Source organism: Echinops telfairi, unplaced genomic scaffold (genome assembly GCF_000313985.2).
Source record: "Echinops telfairi isolate 266 unplaced genomic scaffold, ASM31398v2 ScPeMD7_7467;HRSCAF=8505_1, whole genome shotgun sequence".
Classification (NCBI taxonomy): domain Eukaryota; kingdom Metazoa; phylum Chordata; class Mammalia; order Afrosoricida; family Tenrecidae; genus Echinops; species Echinops telfairi.
Window position 1 is genome coordinate 11932273 of NW_022111368.1, and position 12900 is coordinate 11945172.

General features: G+C 39.8%; 1 protein-coding gene across 1 annotated transcript in view; it reads right to left on the reverse strand.

The window, feature by feature from the left end:
• PCID2 (PCI domain containing 2) overlaps positions 1-12900 on the reverse strand; it is a 30730-nt gene extending 17830 nt beyond the window's left edge. Inside the window, exons 1-3 of the mRNA XM_004704310.2 lie at positions 12820-12900; positions 3841-3930; positions 963-1036 (exon numbers count right to left, since the gene is read on the reverse strand). Of these exons, the coding sequence (XP_004704367.1) occupies positions 963-1036; positions 3841-3930; positions 12820-12855 (200 nt within the window). The 5' untranslated portion in view covers positions 12856-12900. The remainder of the gene's footprint in view (positions 1-962; positions 1037-3840; positions 3931-12819) is intronic.

Consider the following 12900-nt stretch of genomic DNA (forward strand, 5'->3'; position numbering starts at 1 on the left):
AATGTTTTGAGAATGATGAGGGCAATGAATGTACAAATGTGCTTTATGCAATTGATGTATGTATGGATTGTGATAAGAGTTGTATGAGCCCCTAATAAGACGATTATATATATTTTTTTAATTTAAAAGTTTTTATGTGCTATCCTGCACCTATACCCCCACCTGTTCTGCAACACTAGAATTCAGGCAGAAGGTGAATCAAATTTCACACTGCCTAAGTGTATAGGAGCCATGGTGGCATAGTGGTTAAATGCTAAACTACAAGGTCAGCAGTTCGAAACCACTAGCTGCTCTGTGGGAGAAACACAGGGCTTTTTACTCCCGTAAACAGTTACAGTCTCAGAAACTCACTCACAGGGGCATTTCTACCTTGTGCTATAAGACCACTATGAGTCGGCATCTACTCAACGACAGTGAGTTTGTTTTGAGTTACATATATAGCATTTTATATGGATCAATGCTTTAGAGATATGAAACAAATTAAAAAGCAATATTTTGTTTGCTTTATTCAGTTCTAGTCTTTTTTAGTAAGTTTAATAAACATATTTCCATAATAATAGCAAGTAGTACTTGAGCACCATACTAACTAAATAAGACTGCTTACCACATATGAAAAATGCTAAATGATTACTTTTTTTTTTAATGATTACTTTTATAGTACTACACAGTACTTAAATTTTAGGAAATATTTTTGTGTATGTACATAAGATTCACAATCACATTTTACATTTAATTTTTTTAAAAAACATGATGCTTTAATTGAAAAAATAAAACCTACGAGAATTTTAATGTATTTAGAACTTGGGACTATTTTAATAGATTTTACCAAAATTCAATTACAAATGTACATTTATATGTTTCTGAAGCAAGTTAGTCCCTGCTTCAATCACGTCATATTAGATAATATCTCTTGCAGATTCAGTAATTTCCACAAAAGTTTTTCTTTCTCACTAATGTATTACCTTAAATGAGCTGCAAACATTTCATCATAAGGGGGTTCCAAGACTTGTTGACACTTCTCTTCTGGGGAGGGCAACTAATTTATAAGAAAAATTACAAAAATAAATACCTGCACATAATTCAAAGTGTAGAAAAGTATTTAGACAAACCTGTTTCAGAAAGAGATGCACTTCACAGTTAACGATAATAATTTAAGTAATTTAAAACTTAGCATCTCTAAATAAGAGATGCATTACTTCAACAAATATATTTACTATCAAGCACTCCTTTTGTGTATAACTCTAGAAGCACATACAAGGGGGTACCTCCCTAAACTGGAATTTTACCCCCAAAGCTATGTATTTAAATTTTTTTACAAAGTAACCGTAAACCTTCAAAGTACTCTCCATTACACCTAATACATTTGTCAAATCTGGGATTCCATTCTTGGAAACATTTTTCAAACTCATCTGTTTGGATGGATGATAGCACCTCCCTCGTTTTTTTCTTTACCTCTTTTATTTCATCAAATGGCTGTCCTTTCATGTCCCTCTTCATTCATGGAAACAAAAAGAAGTCACACGGAGTGAGGTCAAGGTGAGTAAGGTGCATGGGACAAGAGAGGCATGCTGTATTTTGCCCAAAACTGGCACACTGAGATGGCTGCATTTGTCATAGTGGCAAAACCAGGGCCCCACTGCCACAAATCAGGCCCTTTTTCGGTCACATACTGCTACATAATGTTTCCAGAGCCTCTCAATAGAAAGCTTGATTAAAGCCTGACCTGATAGAACGAATTCAAAATGCTGTACAAGTTGACATTTTCATCCTTCAGGGAAGTTGATGGACATACAGAACAAGGTTTACCGTCAATCAACATTTCACCTTTTTTGAAACAAGAAAACCACTCGCACACTTGAATTTTTCCCATAGTGCTGTCCTTATAAGCTGTGTTCAACACCACAACAGTTTCTGCGACATTTTTCCCAAGCAGGAAACAAAATTTCATAGCCCCACGCAGTTCTCTTAAATAGGCCGTCACAAAAAACGAGGTTTGAGTGAAACTGCTTTTATGAAACAATTCACTGTGACCAGAGAAGCTTACCACCACGCTACGTCACTGGGTGCACTAACTCAGAGCAAGTTGCTCAAGCCTCGCCTAGTGGGAGAAATGCTAAAATGCGTACTACGAAAGCTCTGCCTCGCAGAGCTTTTTTCTGTTTTTTGGGGGGGACAGTTGTTTTGTTTATCACAGACCTGGTATTATAAGCAGCTCATATTTCTCAATATTAAATATGAATCAGTCAAGAAATATAAGCAGCTATTATGTGCCATGTTATACAGAAGTAAAATGATATAAGCAGAAAAAAAAAATCTACTTTAGGAACCATTCTTGCAAAGCTACTTTCTCAACTTCCTAGAAATAGCATCATTCTTCTTTGTGTCCTAGGCTAGAGTAAATTTTAATTTGTATTTTTCTTTTCCTCATAGTGGATTAGGGTACAATGAATCTTTTTAAGAATTGAATCCATGTAACACAATAAACTGTGTGTGTGTTCATACTCACATATATGCAAGAAGGGATTTCAAAAAGCTTGTGGAAAAATTTTATTCTTTCAAATCCATTTTTTCCATGAAGCTTTGAAGCCCCCCTTTGTGTCTATGTTATGAATGTAGGAGGAAAGAAACACTGATCAGGAAAATTGCCATTCCAAAATTCCTACTGAAAAATTTCTCACAATGGTTCTCAACGAGTTAAACTATTTGGTGAAAAGGGAATGGGGAAATTTACAATGAAGGGATCACCCTTAGATTAAAAATGGACAAACTGTGGTATTTCACTTGAAGTAATAGAATATGAAACATGCACCACTATCTATGGTATTCTGACCAAATATAAAACTTGAATCTATCCAAGTTTGGCAAGAACTTTTATTTAAATCAAAAGTTTTCAATTTGGTTGTACATTAGAATTACCTAGGGAAGTGAAAAAAAAAAAAAGCTTGCTTCTACCACCCCACCCCACTAAACAGATTTAACTGGCCTAAGCCACAGCCTATTTACTGCCAAATTAAATCATTAAAATGTAATCCCCTTGTCTCCCAAATGAAAAAAAGTTTGATCCTCAATAAGAATGTACTTCAGTTTTATGATAGAAAAAAAGTAATAAGGCTTTATAAAACTTCAATTCTTCTATCCAAAATAAAAAGCTGTGTAACTATCCTGTGACCTCTGAAACAAAGAGACAACATTTTACACTTGATCTAGCCAAAAAGACAAGATGCAATAGGGATACAACATTGTAGAGCAGGTGTTGGCATATGTTTTCCATAAAAAGCCAGAGAGGAAATACTACCGGCTCTGTGGGACACAAGCACACTGTTGTACCTACTCAGCTGTGCTGTTGCAACACAAAAGCAGCCACAGACCGAGGTAGCAAAAGATGTGCTGTGTTCTTATAAAACTTTATTCACTAAAAGAAGTCTGGGCTCTGTTGTTTGCTGACCATTTTAGAGTTAAAGAATAAATGGAAGACACCTGTGGTCTAGTGGCGCCAGCATGGGCTTTGCAGACAGACAAGTCTGGATCGGAGTCAGCTTTACCACTTCTGAGCTGTATGACCTTGGATAGACTTACTTAACCTTTTTTAACCTCAGAGTAGTTATAAAAATCACATACAGTAATATACGCTGGATATCTCAGTACGACAGCAATCAACAACATCTTAGTAGTTTTACTGTACTACATTTTAACTCAGTTGGCATTACTAAATTATAAAAGAACTGTAAAGTTTCTAATGAAATTGAAAATGAAATCTTTGCTTTCTTCTTATTGAAACTCCAAAGATATTGGTTGTCCTGAAATTCTCTTTAGACCTGTAAACATATTTCTCTCACTTACCTGAAGCCTGGAGTTTGCAACATGAGGGTGCTTAAAAGACACCAACTCCGCACAGGATCTTCCATCTCTGCTGTCAATGGCTTCATACACCTAAAAGAGTTGAAAATGGAAACCTTACTACATATAGTCGTGTATAAACCAAGTTTTTCAGCACATTTTTAATGCAGTTTTTGTGGTAAAATTAGGTACCTCAGCTGATATTTGGGTCAGCTTATACTTGAGTATATGTTACATAGAAAATAAAACATGCTATTCCTTTAACAGAACTTAAACAGTACAGTATACTATTAACATTTACTTTCCTCTAGTTTGACAGTAAAAATAATCAAAATAAAACAAGTAGGCACTCTCTAATGCCAGGAAACAATAGCTACAATTTCCAAAAAAGGATCTTCTAGAAGCAAAGAAGCAGGTTATTTACTTTTTTAAAAAATGATAAAAAGAAAATAACTAGTAGCTTATTTGACTATTAAAGGTGAATTCTTCTAGTTTTATGTAGTAACACTGACATTGAAAATTCACTTATACAATTTAAGAAAAAAAATCAGCTTTAAAAACCACTTATCCCATTGCCATCAAATTGATTCTGATGCATATTTACTCTATTGGACAGAGTAGAACTGCTCCATAGGGTTTCCAAGACTATAAATATTTCTAAGAGCAGACAGCCATATCTTTCTCCAAAGGAGCCATGGGTAGATTTGAACCTCAGACCTTGCGATTAGCAGTCCCACTCTTAACCACATATATCCAGAATTTAAAATACTTCCTTCCACCCTAAGTATGAAATAAAAGAACCCTTCAAATGTTTAGTGGGGCCCTAGTAGTTATAACACTTGGCCACGAGTTAGGAGGTCAGCAAGTTGAACCCACCAACTGCTCTGTAGGGAAAGATGTGGCAGTCTACTCCCATAGAGTCCAGTCTTGGAAACCCTATGGGACAGTTCTACTCTGTCTATAGGGTGGCTAAAGTTGGGACTGATTTGGTGGCAGTGGATTTCATTTTTTCTAGTTTGGGAATGGTTAAGTGAATGATGTCACACTCATACAATGGGATACTTGGCTACTATTAAAAAGAATGAGAAAAGGGACAAGCCAGGTGTTGGGTATTAGGAAGCCCAGTGTGAGAGGTCCCTGGGCCACACAGGATAAACAATTAGGACATGCAACCACCAGGGCAGCAATGTTATTTTTCGGTGGAGATTATCACATAGAAAATGAAATAAAAACCAGGGATTCAATCAGATGCAGAAAATGTGTATACAGAGTAATGTGTAAGAAAAGGACTAAAAAAATTTTTAAAAGAAAATGAAAGAAAAGGACTACAAGATTGGTAGGTTTTGATGCTTAATGAAACCCCTAAATCAGTGCTTCCCTAAGTGGGTGATTTCACCCCCCTGGGGGGCCCTGGAATTATCCAGAAGGGCTTTAAAAGGGGATGCCTATACTTTATCCTGGATTATAGGCTACAGTACAAAAGCTTTTAATTGCCAGGACAGTGCTGATTAAATTTTTTTCTTTGTTTCTGAAAAAGGCCTAATAGGCCAAATAAATTTGAAAACCTATATTCTATATTGAGGAACATATTCATGTGCACTTACATTTGCAATTAATTATTTGCATTATCAATGAGCACAATTATAATATAACTATGTATATATGATTTCATTTTAAAAACTGTGCTTAGGTGTTGGTGAAATGGCTTGGGGACCCTATCTGACTACACAAAAGAAGAGTCCAACTCTTAACACCAGCCCAAATTGGGAATGGTCAGATTTACCACCTCCCCCTCCATCTTTCTTCCTATTCTAGCACCAATCATCCCTCCCACAGCACTCTACTTCTCTGCTGGATTAGATAATCCACTGCAACAGCTACTCAAAACTCACAGAAAATATGGTCATGGGGTTTATTAGGGAAGCTAACAGGTTCAAGTCAGGATCTAAAAACCTTAAGGAGACAGTCTTTTTATCTGCAGCTTCTCTTTGAATCTTATTGGCAGGCATGTCTCTCTGGTCTTCAGCTTCTGGGCCGCGCAGTCCTTCGGTCTCTGCCCTCTCACCTAGTGTTCCAGAGCTCCTTCGGTGCAAGCCTCCTCGTGGGAGGAACTCAGCCTCACTGCTTCCGTGAGCTGGCAAGTCTATCACCGCTCTCACGGTCTCCATGCTGCAGCCTCTACTGCCACTGCCACTGTTCTACATAGGGATCTGATCCTCTTCTCTGGTGACTCTTCTTTCTGCTGGCCAGATTCTCAGTTCTTGCTTCTGAAATGGCTCACTTGGCAAAAAGTTACCTACACCTTATTTGCACTCTTCTGCTCAATCACTTGGTGGGAATTATAAGCCCAAGCTTTTCTATGGAAAGAAAAGCCATGCCAAGCATGTTTACTTCACTACAAATATGTATTAACACTTTGGGTACAAATATTATTTTGGTTCAGTTATATGACTTACTGTATATCTGATCTGACACACAAGAAGCAGACACTGACTTCCCATGCCATGCTTTAGTTCAAAACCAACCAAGAATCATCTGGGAGTCTTATTAAAAATGTAGATTTCTAGGGACTTTGAAGGTCTGATTAACTATGTTCCTTGGAAACTACTATCCTATGCCATCAATTGCTCTTAAAACGCTGTAGTGTCAGATGGTAAAGTGCACCCATTATTTGCTATCAGGGTGCATACATCGCTTTGAGCTGTTTTTCTTTTAAGCAGCACAGGTACATAAAAAAAAGAAAGGTACATTTCTATAGTGTTACATAATGTTTGACTGTGGTAGTTACATAATCTGGTTTCAACTTGAGACTTAAGAGTGAAGGGGTGGAGTCTAGGCTGTCAATCAGGTCACAGCTTGATGACTTCATTGGGAGGTGCTAGGGAGATAAATAACTCACTGGCGGCCAGACCCACATTCTTTGCTTCGTCTTCCTGTTGACAAGCCAAATGGATCTAAGCTGATGGAACCAGAGCCCTGGAGCTGGAGGAGCCAGCGCTGAGATGCTTCCACCACCATTGGATCCACAAAACTTCCCACACACTAGCCTGTGATCGTCCATTACAGGTGTTGCATGAGTCTGAAGAGGAATTTCTAGACTGGTATCAGACATATGGGCTAATTATCAAACTTATGGATTTGATTTGGACTAGGCTGGGATGTTTTCTTAATATACAATTACTCTGATATAAAGCTCTCTCTTATACACGAGTGTCTATTAATTTGTTTCTCTAGTCCACCCAGACTAACACATTGACTTTTTAAAATCTTGGGAAAAGGATGAAAACATGAATAACTATTCTCTGGAAAGCAAGCTCAATCCTGAATAAAGTGGATTGAGCTGGCTATCAAGTTTGGCAAAGTTTCCCAGATATAAAAATTGAGGCAAAAACAATCCTGCTTTCAAGATATGTAAAGAACAGAAGAAGTTGGTGTGCAATGAACTACTGGATAGATGTCTCAATTTTTGCCTTCATTTTGTTTTGTGTCACAGGGTCAACTCTGACTCATAGTGATATTTGACAGAATAGAGCTCTCCCTCAAAGGTTTCCTAGGTTGTAATTTAAACAAACAAAAACCCGTTTTATTGAAATGAAACTTCAGAACAAATTAGTTTCCCATTCAATAATTTATACATTTGTTTCACGGGGTTGGTTGCAATCCTTAAATGTAGCAGCATTATACTCACTTTCTTGCTGGACTCCCGAGTTTCCACTCGCCCCTCTTTCCTGCCCATCCCTGCCTTCGGAATCAGCTTTGGGCTAGTGCAGGCAGTTGATGGATTTAAGGAATAATCCTCACCCGGGTTACTGTTCCTTCTATTGCAGTCTGTGTCTGTAAAGACTTATAGCCTTGGAAATCCTATGGAACAGTTCTGTGAGCTACAGTAGTATGAGTTAGAATTGGCACTGTGGCAATGGGTTTTGGATCATTGGTCCAGGCTTTCTTTTTATTATATAGATTTGTGTTAGTCTGGGTAGACTAGAGAAACAAATCTAGGGAGACATTCATATGCGTATAAGAAAGAGCTTTATATATAGGAGCAATAGAAAACTGAAAACATCCCAGCCCAGTCAAGTCCATAAGTCTGATACGAATCTATAAATTCCTCTTCAGACACATGCAACACATGCAATGATGCCCAACGCAAGAAGATCACAGGCCAATGGGTGGAAAGTCTTGTATCTAGTGGTGGTGGAAGCATCTCAGCGCTGGTGAAGATTTCCACGTGGCTCCTCCAGCTCCAGGGCTCTGGCTCTGGCTCTGGCTCTCTCAGCAAAGCTCCACGTGGCTTGTCAAAAGGAATGTCTTGCAGGGAGTGTGTGAGAGTTTCCCACCTCCAGCTAGCTATTTATCTCCTTTGCAGCTCCAAATGAGGTCATCAAGCTGCGACTTGATTGACAGACTAAACTTCACCCCTTCACTCTTAAATTGCCAACAGATTATGCAACACCACAATATACCAAAATATGCTTTCTTGAAAAAAGAAAGCCTAGATGAAAAGGAACAAGTCACTGAAATCAGTTTGAGGAATCCTCAGGAGCCAAAACTGGAACAAGCTTAATGTGGTATTAAAAAAGAAAAATATCCTTATTATTTTCAAAAAAGATGTGTGTAAGAAATACCCAAAGATAAAAACAACCTAAAAGTCCATCAATAGATGAATAAATAAACAAAATGTCTCACATGGGGCCTCAAAAAGGTTGCAGAAAAGTGGAATGCAAAGATAATAGAATTTCGTCACCACCTTTTTGAAGTCTCCTCACATACAATAGAATATTAAATAATTCCTTAGTTGACTCTGACTCATAGCCAACAATATAGGACACAATAAGACCTGGCTCCTTGAGTTTCTAGGCTGGGAGGAAATGGCCTGGAGGTTACGGCTGACCTTGCCAGGCTGCAGTAGGGAGGAGAATCCAACTCCACACCAGCCCATGGCCAATTGCCTCAAAGCAGAGGTCAGCCTTGCCTCCATTCTCCATCCCTTTGTACTCTGATACCAATCATCCCACCCATTGTACTTTTCTTCCCCAAGGGGATTCACGAATTCATTGCAACACATATTCAGGGTCACACAGAACTCAGGATTATGAGGAGTTGGTTATTAGAGAAGTTAACAGTCTATCACAAGTAGTCTCCATAAAACATTAAGGAAGCAGTCTTGGCCCCACAGCAGACCTCTCCTCAGTCAGTAGTACTTTAAGTCTCTCTGGCCCTCAGCCACTCCGTTATGCAGTCGCTTGGCCTCTGTCTCCATGGACCAGGATGCCCAGCTGCCACTCTGCCTCCTGATCTCAGCAGTGTGGCTCCTCTGCTCTCTCTCTCTGTCTCTGGGATACAGCCTCTGTCACTTGACTGGGATCTCACATGTGCTCCACTGGCTGCCTGATGCTCCCAGGATTCTCTGTTCTATGATACCCTAAATGGCACAACTAGCCAATGTTTAGAGTCCTCCATCCTTATTTGCATGCCCTCATATAATCAATTGGTAGGAGTTGGACAAAAATGGCTAGACAAGTCTTATCAAAGCAATTTCTTTATGAAAGCAGGCTGCCATAAGTTCCTCCAATGGAGCAGCCGCTATATTTGAACCACTGACCTTTCCATTAGCAGCTGAGTATTCAAATGCTGTGCAACCAGGGTTCTTTGAACTTACTCAACCATAAAGAGACATGAAGGCCTACCAACCTTGGATTAGCAAACACTTGGGGGTACCTAGGGACCTTTAAACAATATGTGCTAGAGACCAAACACAGAACATTAGCCATAAGATGCAATGATGTAGGGGTTAACTGATCACTATGATCTACCTATAACCCCCTCCCAGTGGGGCGGACAACAGAAAAGTGGGTAAAGGGACACTCTCAAAGATACGTCAGCTGAGTTGTGTGTGAACTGAGATTCAGATGTTTTTAATCAAGTATGTTTCTGTTTCTTGCACATGTAGCGTAATTATGTGTATTAAGGGCACCAGTGAAATATGAGTGCAAAAAGGGAGCTGTTGCTTCTCTGCAAATTAAGCTGTTTTAAAAGGTTCATTAAAGGTGAGTTTCTAAAGAGAAAAAAGAGGAATCAAGTGTGAACACAATATAGTAAAAGATTAAGAAAAACATGAAATTTTAGAGATTCTATATTCAAATTGCTTCACTGTTTCTGTCCTTGTTCAACTTTATATAGACTGGTATTAGAAAATGTTCATTGCAAAGATAAGGCTAAGATAGCCCTGCCACTTTAAAAAAAGGTCTTGGGTCTATTATTTTAAAAATTGGCACGTTATGTCTTAGATTAAAATAAAATATGTATCTGTGTCTGGCTCCCCCTACCCGCCCCCTCCCTAGGAGAAAGGTGTGGCAGTCCGCTTCCACAAAGATTCACAGCCTGGGGCAGTTCTACTCTGACCTCTAAGGTCACTGTGAGTTGCTGGCAGTGGGTTTTTTTTTTCATGATTCCCATTTTAACCAATTTTTTCTTTTTCCAAAGCCATTTTATTGGGTGCTAATACAGATACAATATTTGCTCCATTCTTCAATCACATCAAGCAGTATTGTACATACAATTGCTACCACAATCCGTTTCAATCCATTCTTTTCCTTCTTGAACTTGACAACAGCTCCCTTTATCACCCCACCAAGGTGCTGTCCCCCCACCCCCAACCCAACCCTTATTCTTCTCTGTAGGCTCATCAATCCTGGAATCCATACAAAAACATTTAACAAAAATTCAAGAGGGTCACTCCCCCAATGACAAAATTCAACTGAGATAAACTCCAATATGAACAAACAGAACATGTTGAAAACTAAATCAGGCCCAATGTGCATCAAAAAAGAGGATCAATTGACATGGTTTTAACCATTCAAGTCAGGTTTATCATTTTGATCTCCTATAGTCTTCTTCCCAATGCACTGTTTGGTTACCTAGTTTATTCCTATCCCTCCATTACAGAGGGATCTCCAGAGACTTATTTCCTATGTAGATTTCACAAATGTATCTCCTGGTCTGTCACCCATAGCCTTCTGCAAACCAGATTCTCACAATTTAGGCTCTTATACTATTCCCCCCATTAGGCTTCGGATTATGTGATTTACAATCCATCGATAACTGATGTTGGTGTGCTTCTTCCATGTGCACTTGGTTGATATCTCACTTAGAAGCTATTTTATCTGATGATCAGGCACCATTTAATTTCTTCACCACACTTTGCTACAGCACCCATATCTTCTGAGTTCCTTTCCTGAGGGTGAGTATCAAGCAGGGCCATGATGTAAGAATACTTAAGTTGGAGCTAGGATTTAGTGCAAACTCTGTTATAAATTAACAAAAACTGCTGGTCTCGAGAATGTCAACTTTATCCAACTGTCAGCTAACTAGTTTTATATGACTGCCAACCTCAAACTCAACGTGTCCAAAATTAAATGTTTTTCCCTTTAAATCTGCCCAAGTGAGAAATCTGGAAATACATATTTTTAACATATGAAAAAACTTTATTTTACCCTAAACCAGTTGCCAATGAGTCAACCCCAACTTATAATGACCCAAGAATGTTCCGGTAAAACTGTGCTCTCCTTGGCTTTGGTTACAGAAGTAGATGACCAGGGGTTGCTTCCTGTGGAAATCACTCTTCATGCTGCTATCACAACACACATTCTTAATCACTACATCCTTGTAATACTTACTTCAAATATTTAAATCCATTCCCTCTCTTATCCTTATCACTATGCCAGTTCTGGCAATGAACATAGTTCTGTGGAAATAATGAAAGGTTTGCATGTAGAGATTTATATGTTATTTTTATTTCTGCCATCTGCAGGGTATACTGGTAGGGCAAATTTTGTTACTGTTAGATGCCATAGGCCCCCACGATTCACAGGAGCTCGTGTAACTAAATAGAATAGTCCCACCGGGTTTGCAATCTCAATTGTAATCCTTAGGGAAGAGGATCTTCAGGCCTTTATCCCCAGCTGGGTGGGCTTGAGCGCCCAATTTTTCAGTAAGCAGCCCTGAGCTTTAAGTTGCAACAACCGGGGTCTCTGACACAAAATGTATCCTTACTAGGAGAAAAATAAGGCTTTCTGGTCACTTTAAAGAGTTACCGTCTCAGAAACCCATAGAGGCAGTTTGCTGGCGGTGAGAAATGGCTGTAAACCAAAGCAACAACAAACCAAACTGGGTGCCATCGAGGCGATGCCCACTCACAGCAACCCTTAGGACTGAGTAGAACCGCCCAGGTGGGTTTCCGAGGCTGTACATCTTCACGGCAAGGGAAAACATCATCTTTCTCCTGAGGAGCAGCTGGTGGTTTCATACTGCTCACCTTGTGGGTTAGCAGCTCAATGTATTAGCCCACTACAGCGCCACCAGGGTCGTAAAGAGCAGTAAGCGACTCGATGGCAGTGAGCGTCTTCTATTTAAATTTATCTCCAATACATTAATTCACATTTCCACCACTAACCACCTGAAACAAAAATCGGATCAATCAGGCCCTCGGTTAAGACTTGTCAATGGCTGGCTGTCCAAGGGCCAAACCCAAATTCCTTAACGTTTCTTAGAGGTTCTTCAAGACTCACTAGAACCCACACGGTCTCGCCAGCCCCTGCCCCCCGCCCCTGAACTGCGAGCAGCGACCGTTTGAATTATCCCTAGATTCCCAGTAAGCAGGACACGTGTATCTTTCATCAGTAGGAAATCACCGCAGAAATATTCCGTACACCGTGAGCGACTTGCCCACGAAGGAGAGAGCAGAGTGAAGCTGCGTCTGGCTACCGTTCCGCCGTGACTCCCACCCAGCCTGGTCGTTCTGAGGCTGAAGCACGCCAGGCTCTCTAATGTTGTCGATTCCTGCTTCCGATCCCTTTTCAGAATACGCACGCGACTGGGGCAACCGGAGCAGACGCCAAGAGAACGAGATAAAAGGCGCAGCACAACGGTGACACAAGCCAGGGGCGGGGGGGATGCCCGGGACTTCGCAAGCAAACCAATTACCTGCTGCAAATACTGGTTAATGGTGATGTGCGCCATCGAGCTGGAGAACCCGGTCCAGCCCTTGGTCTCCGGCCGCACAAG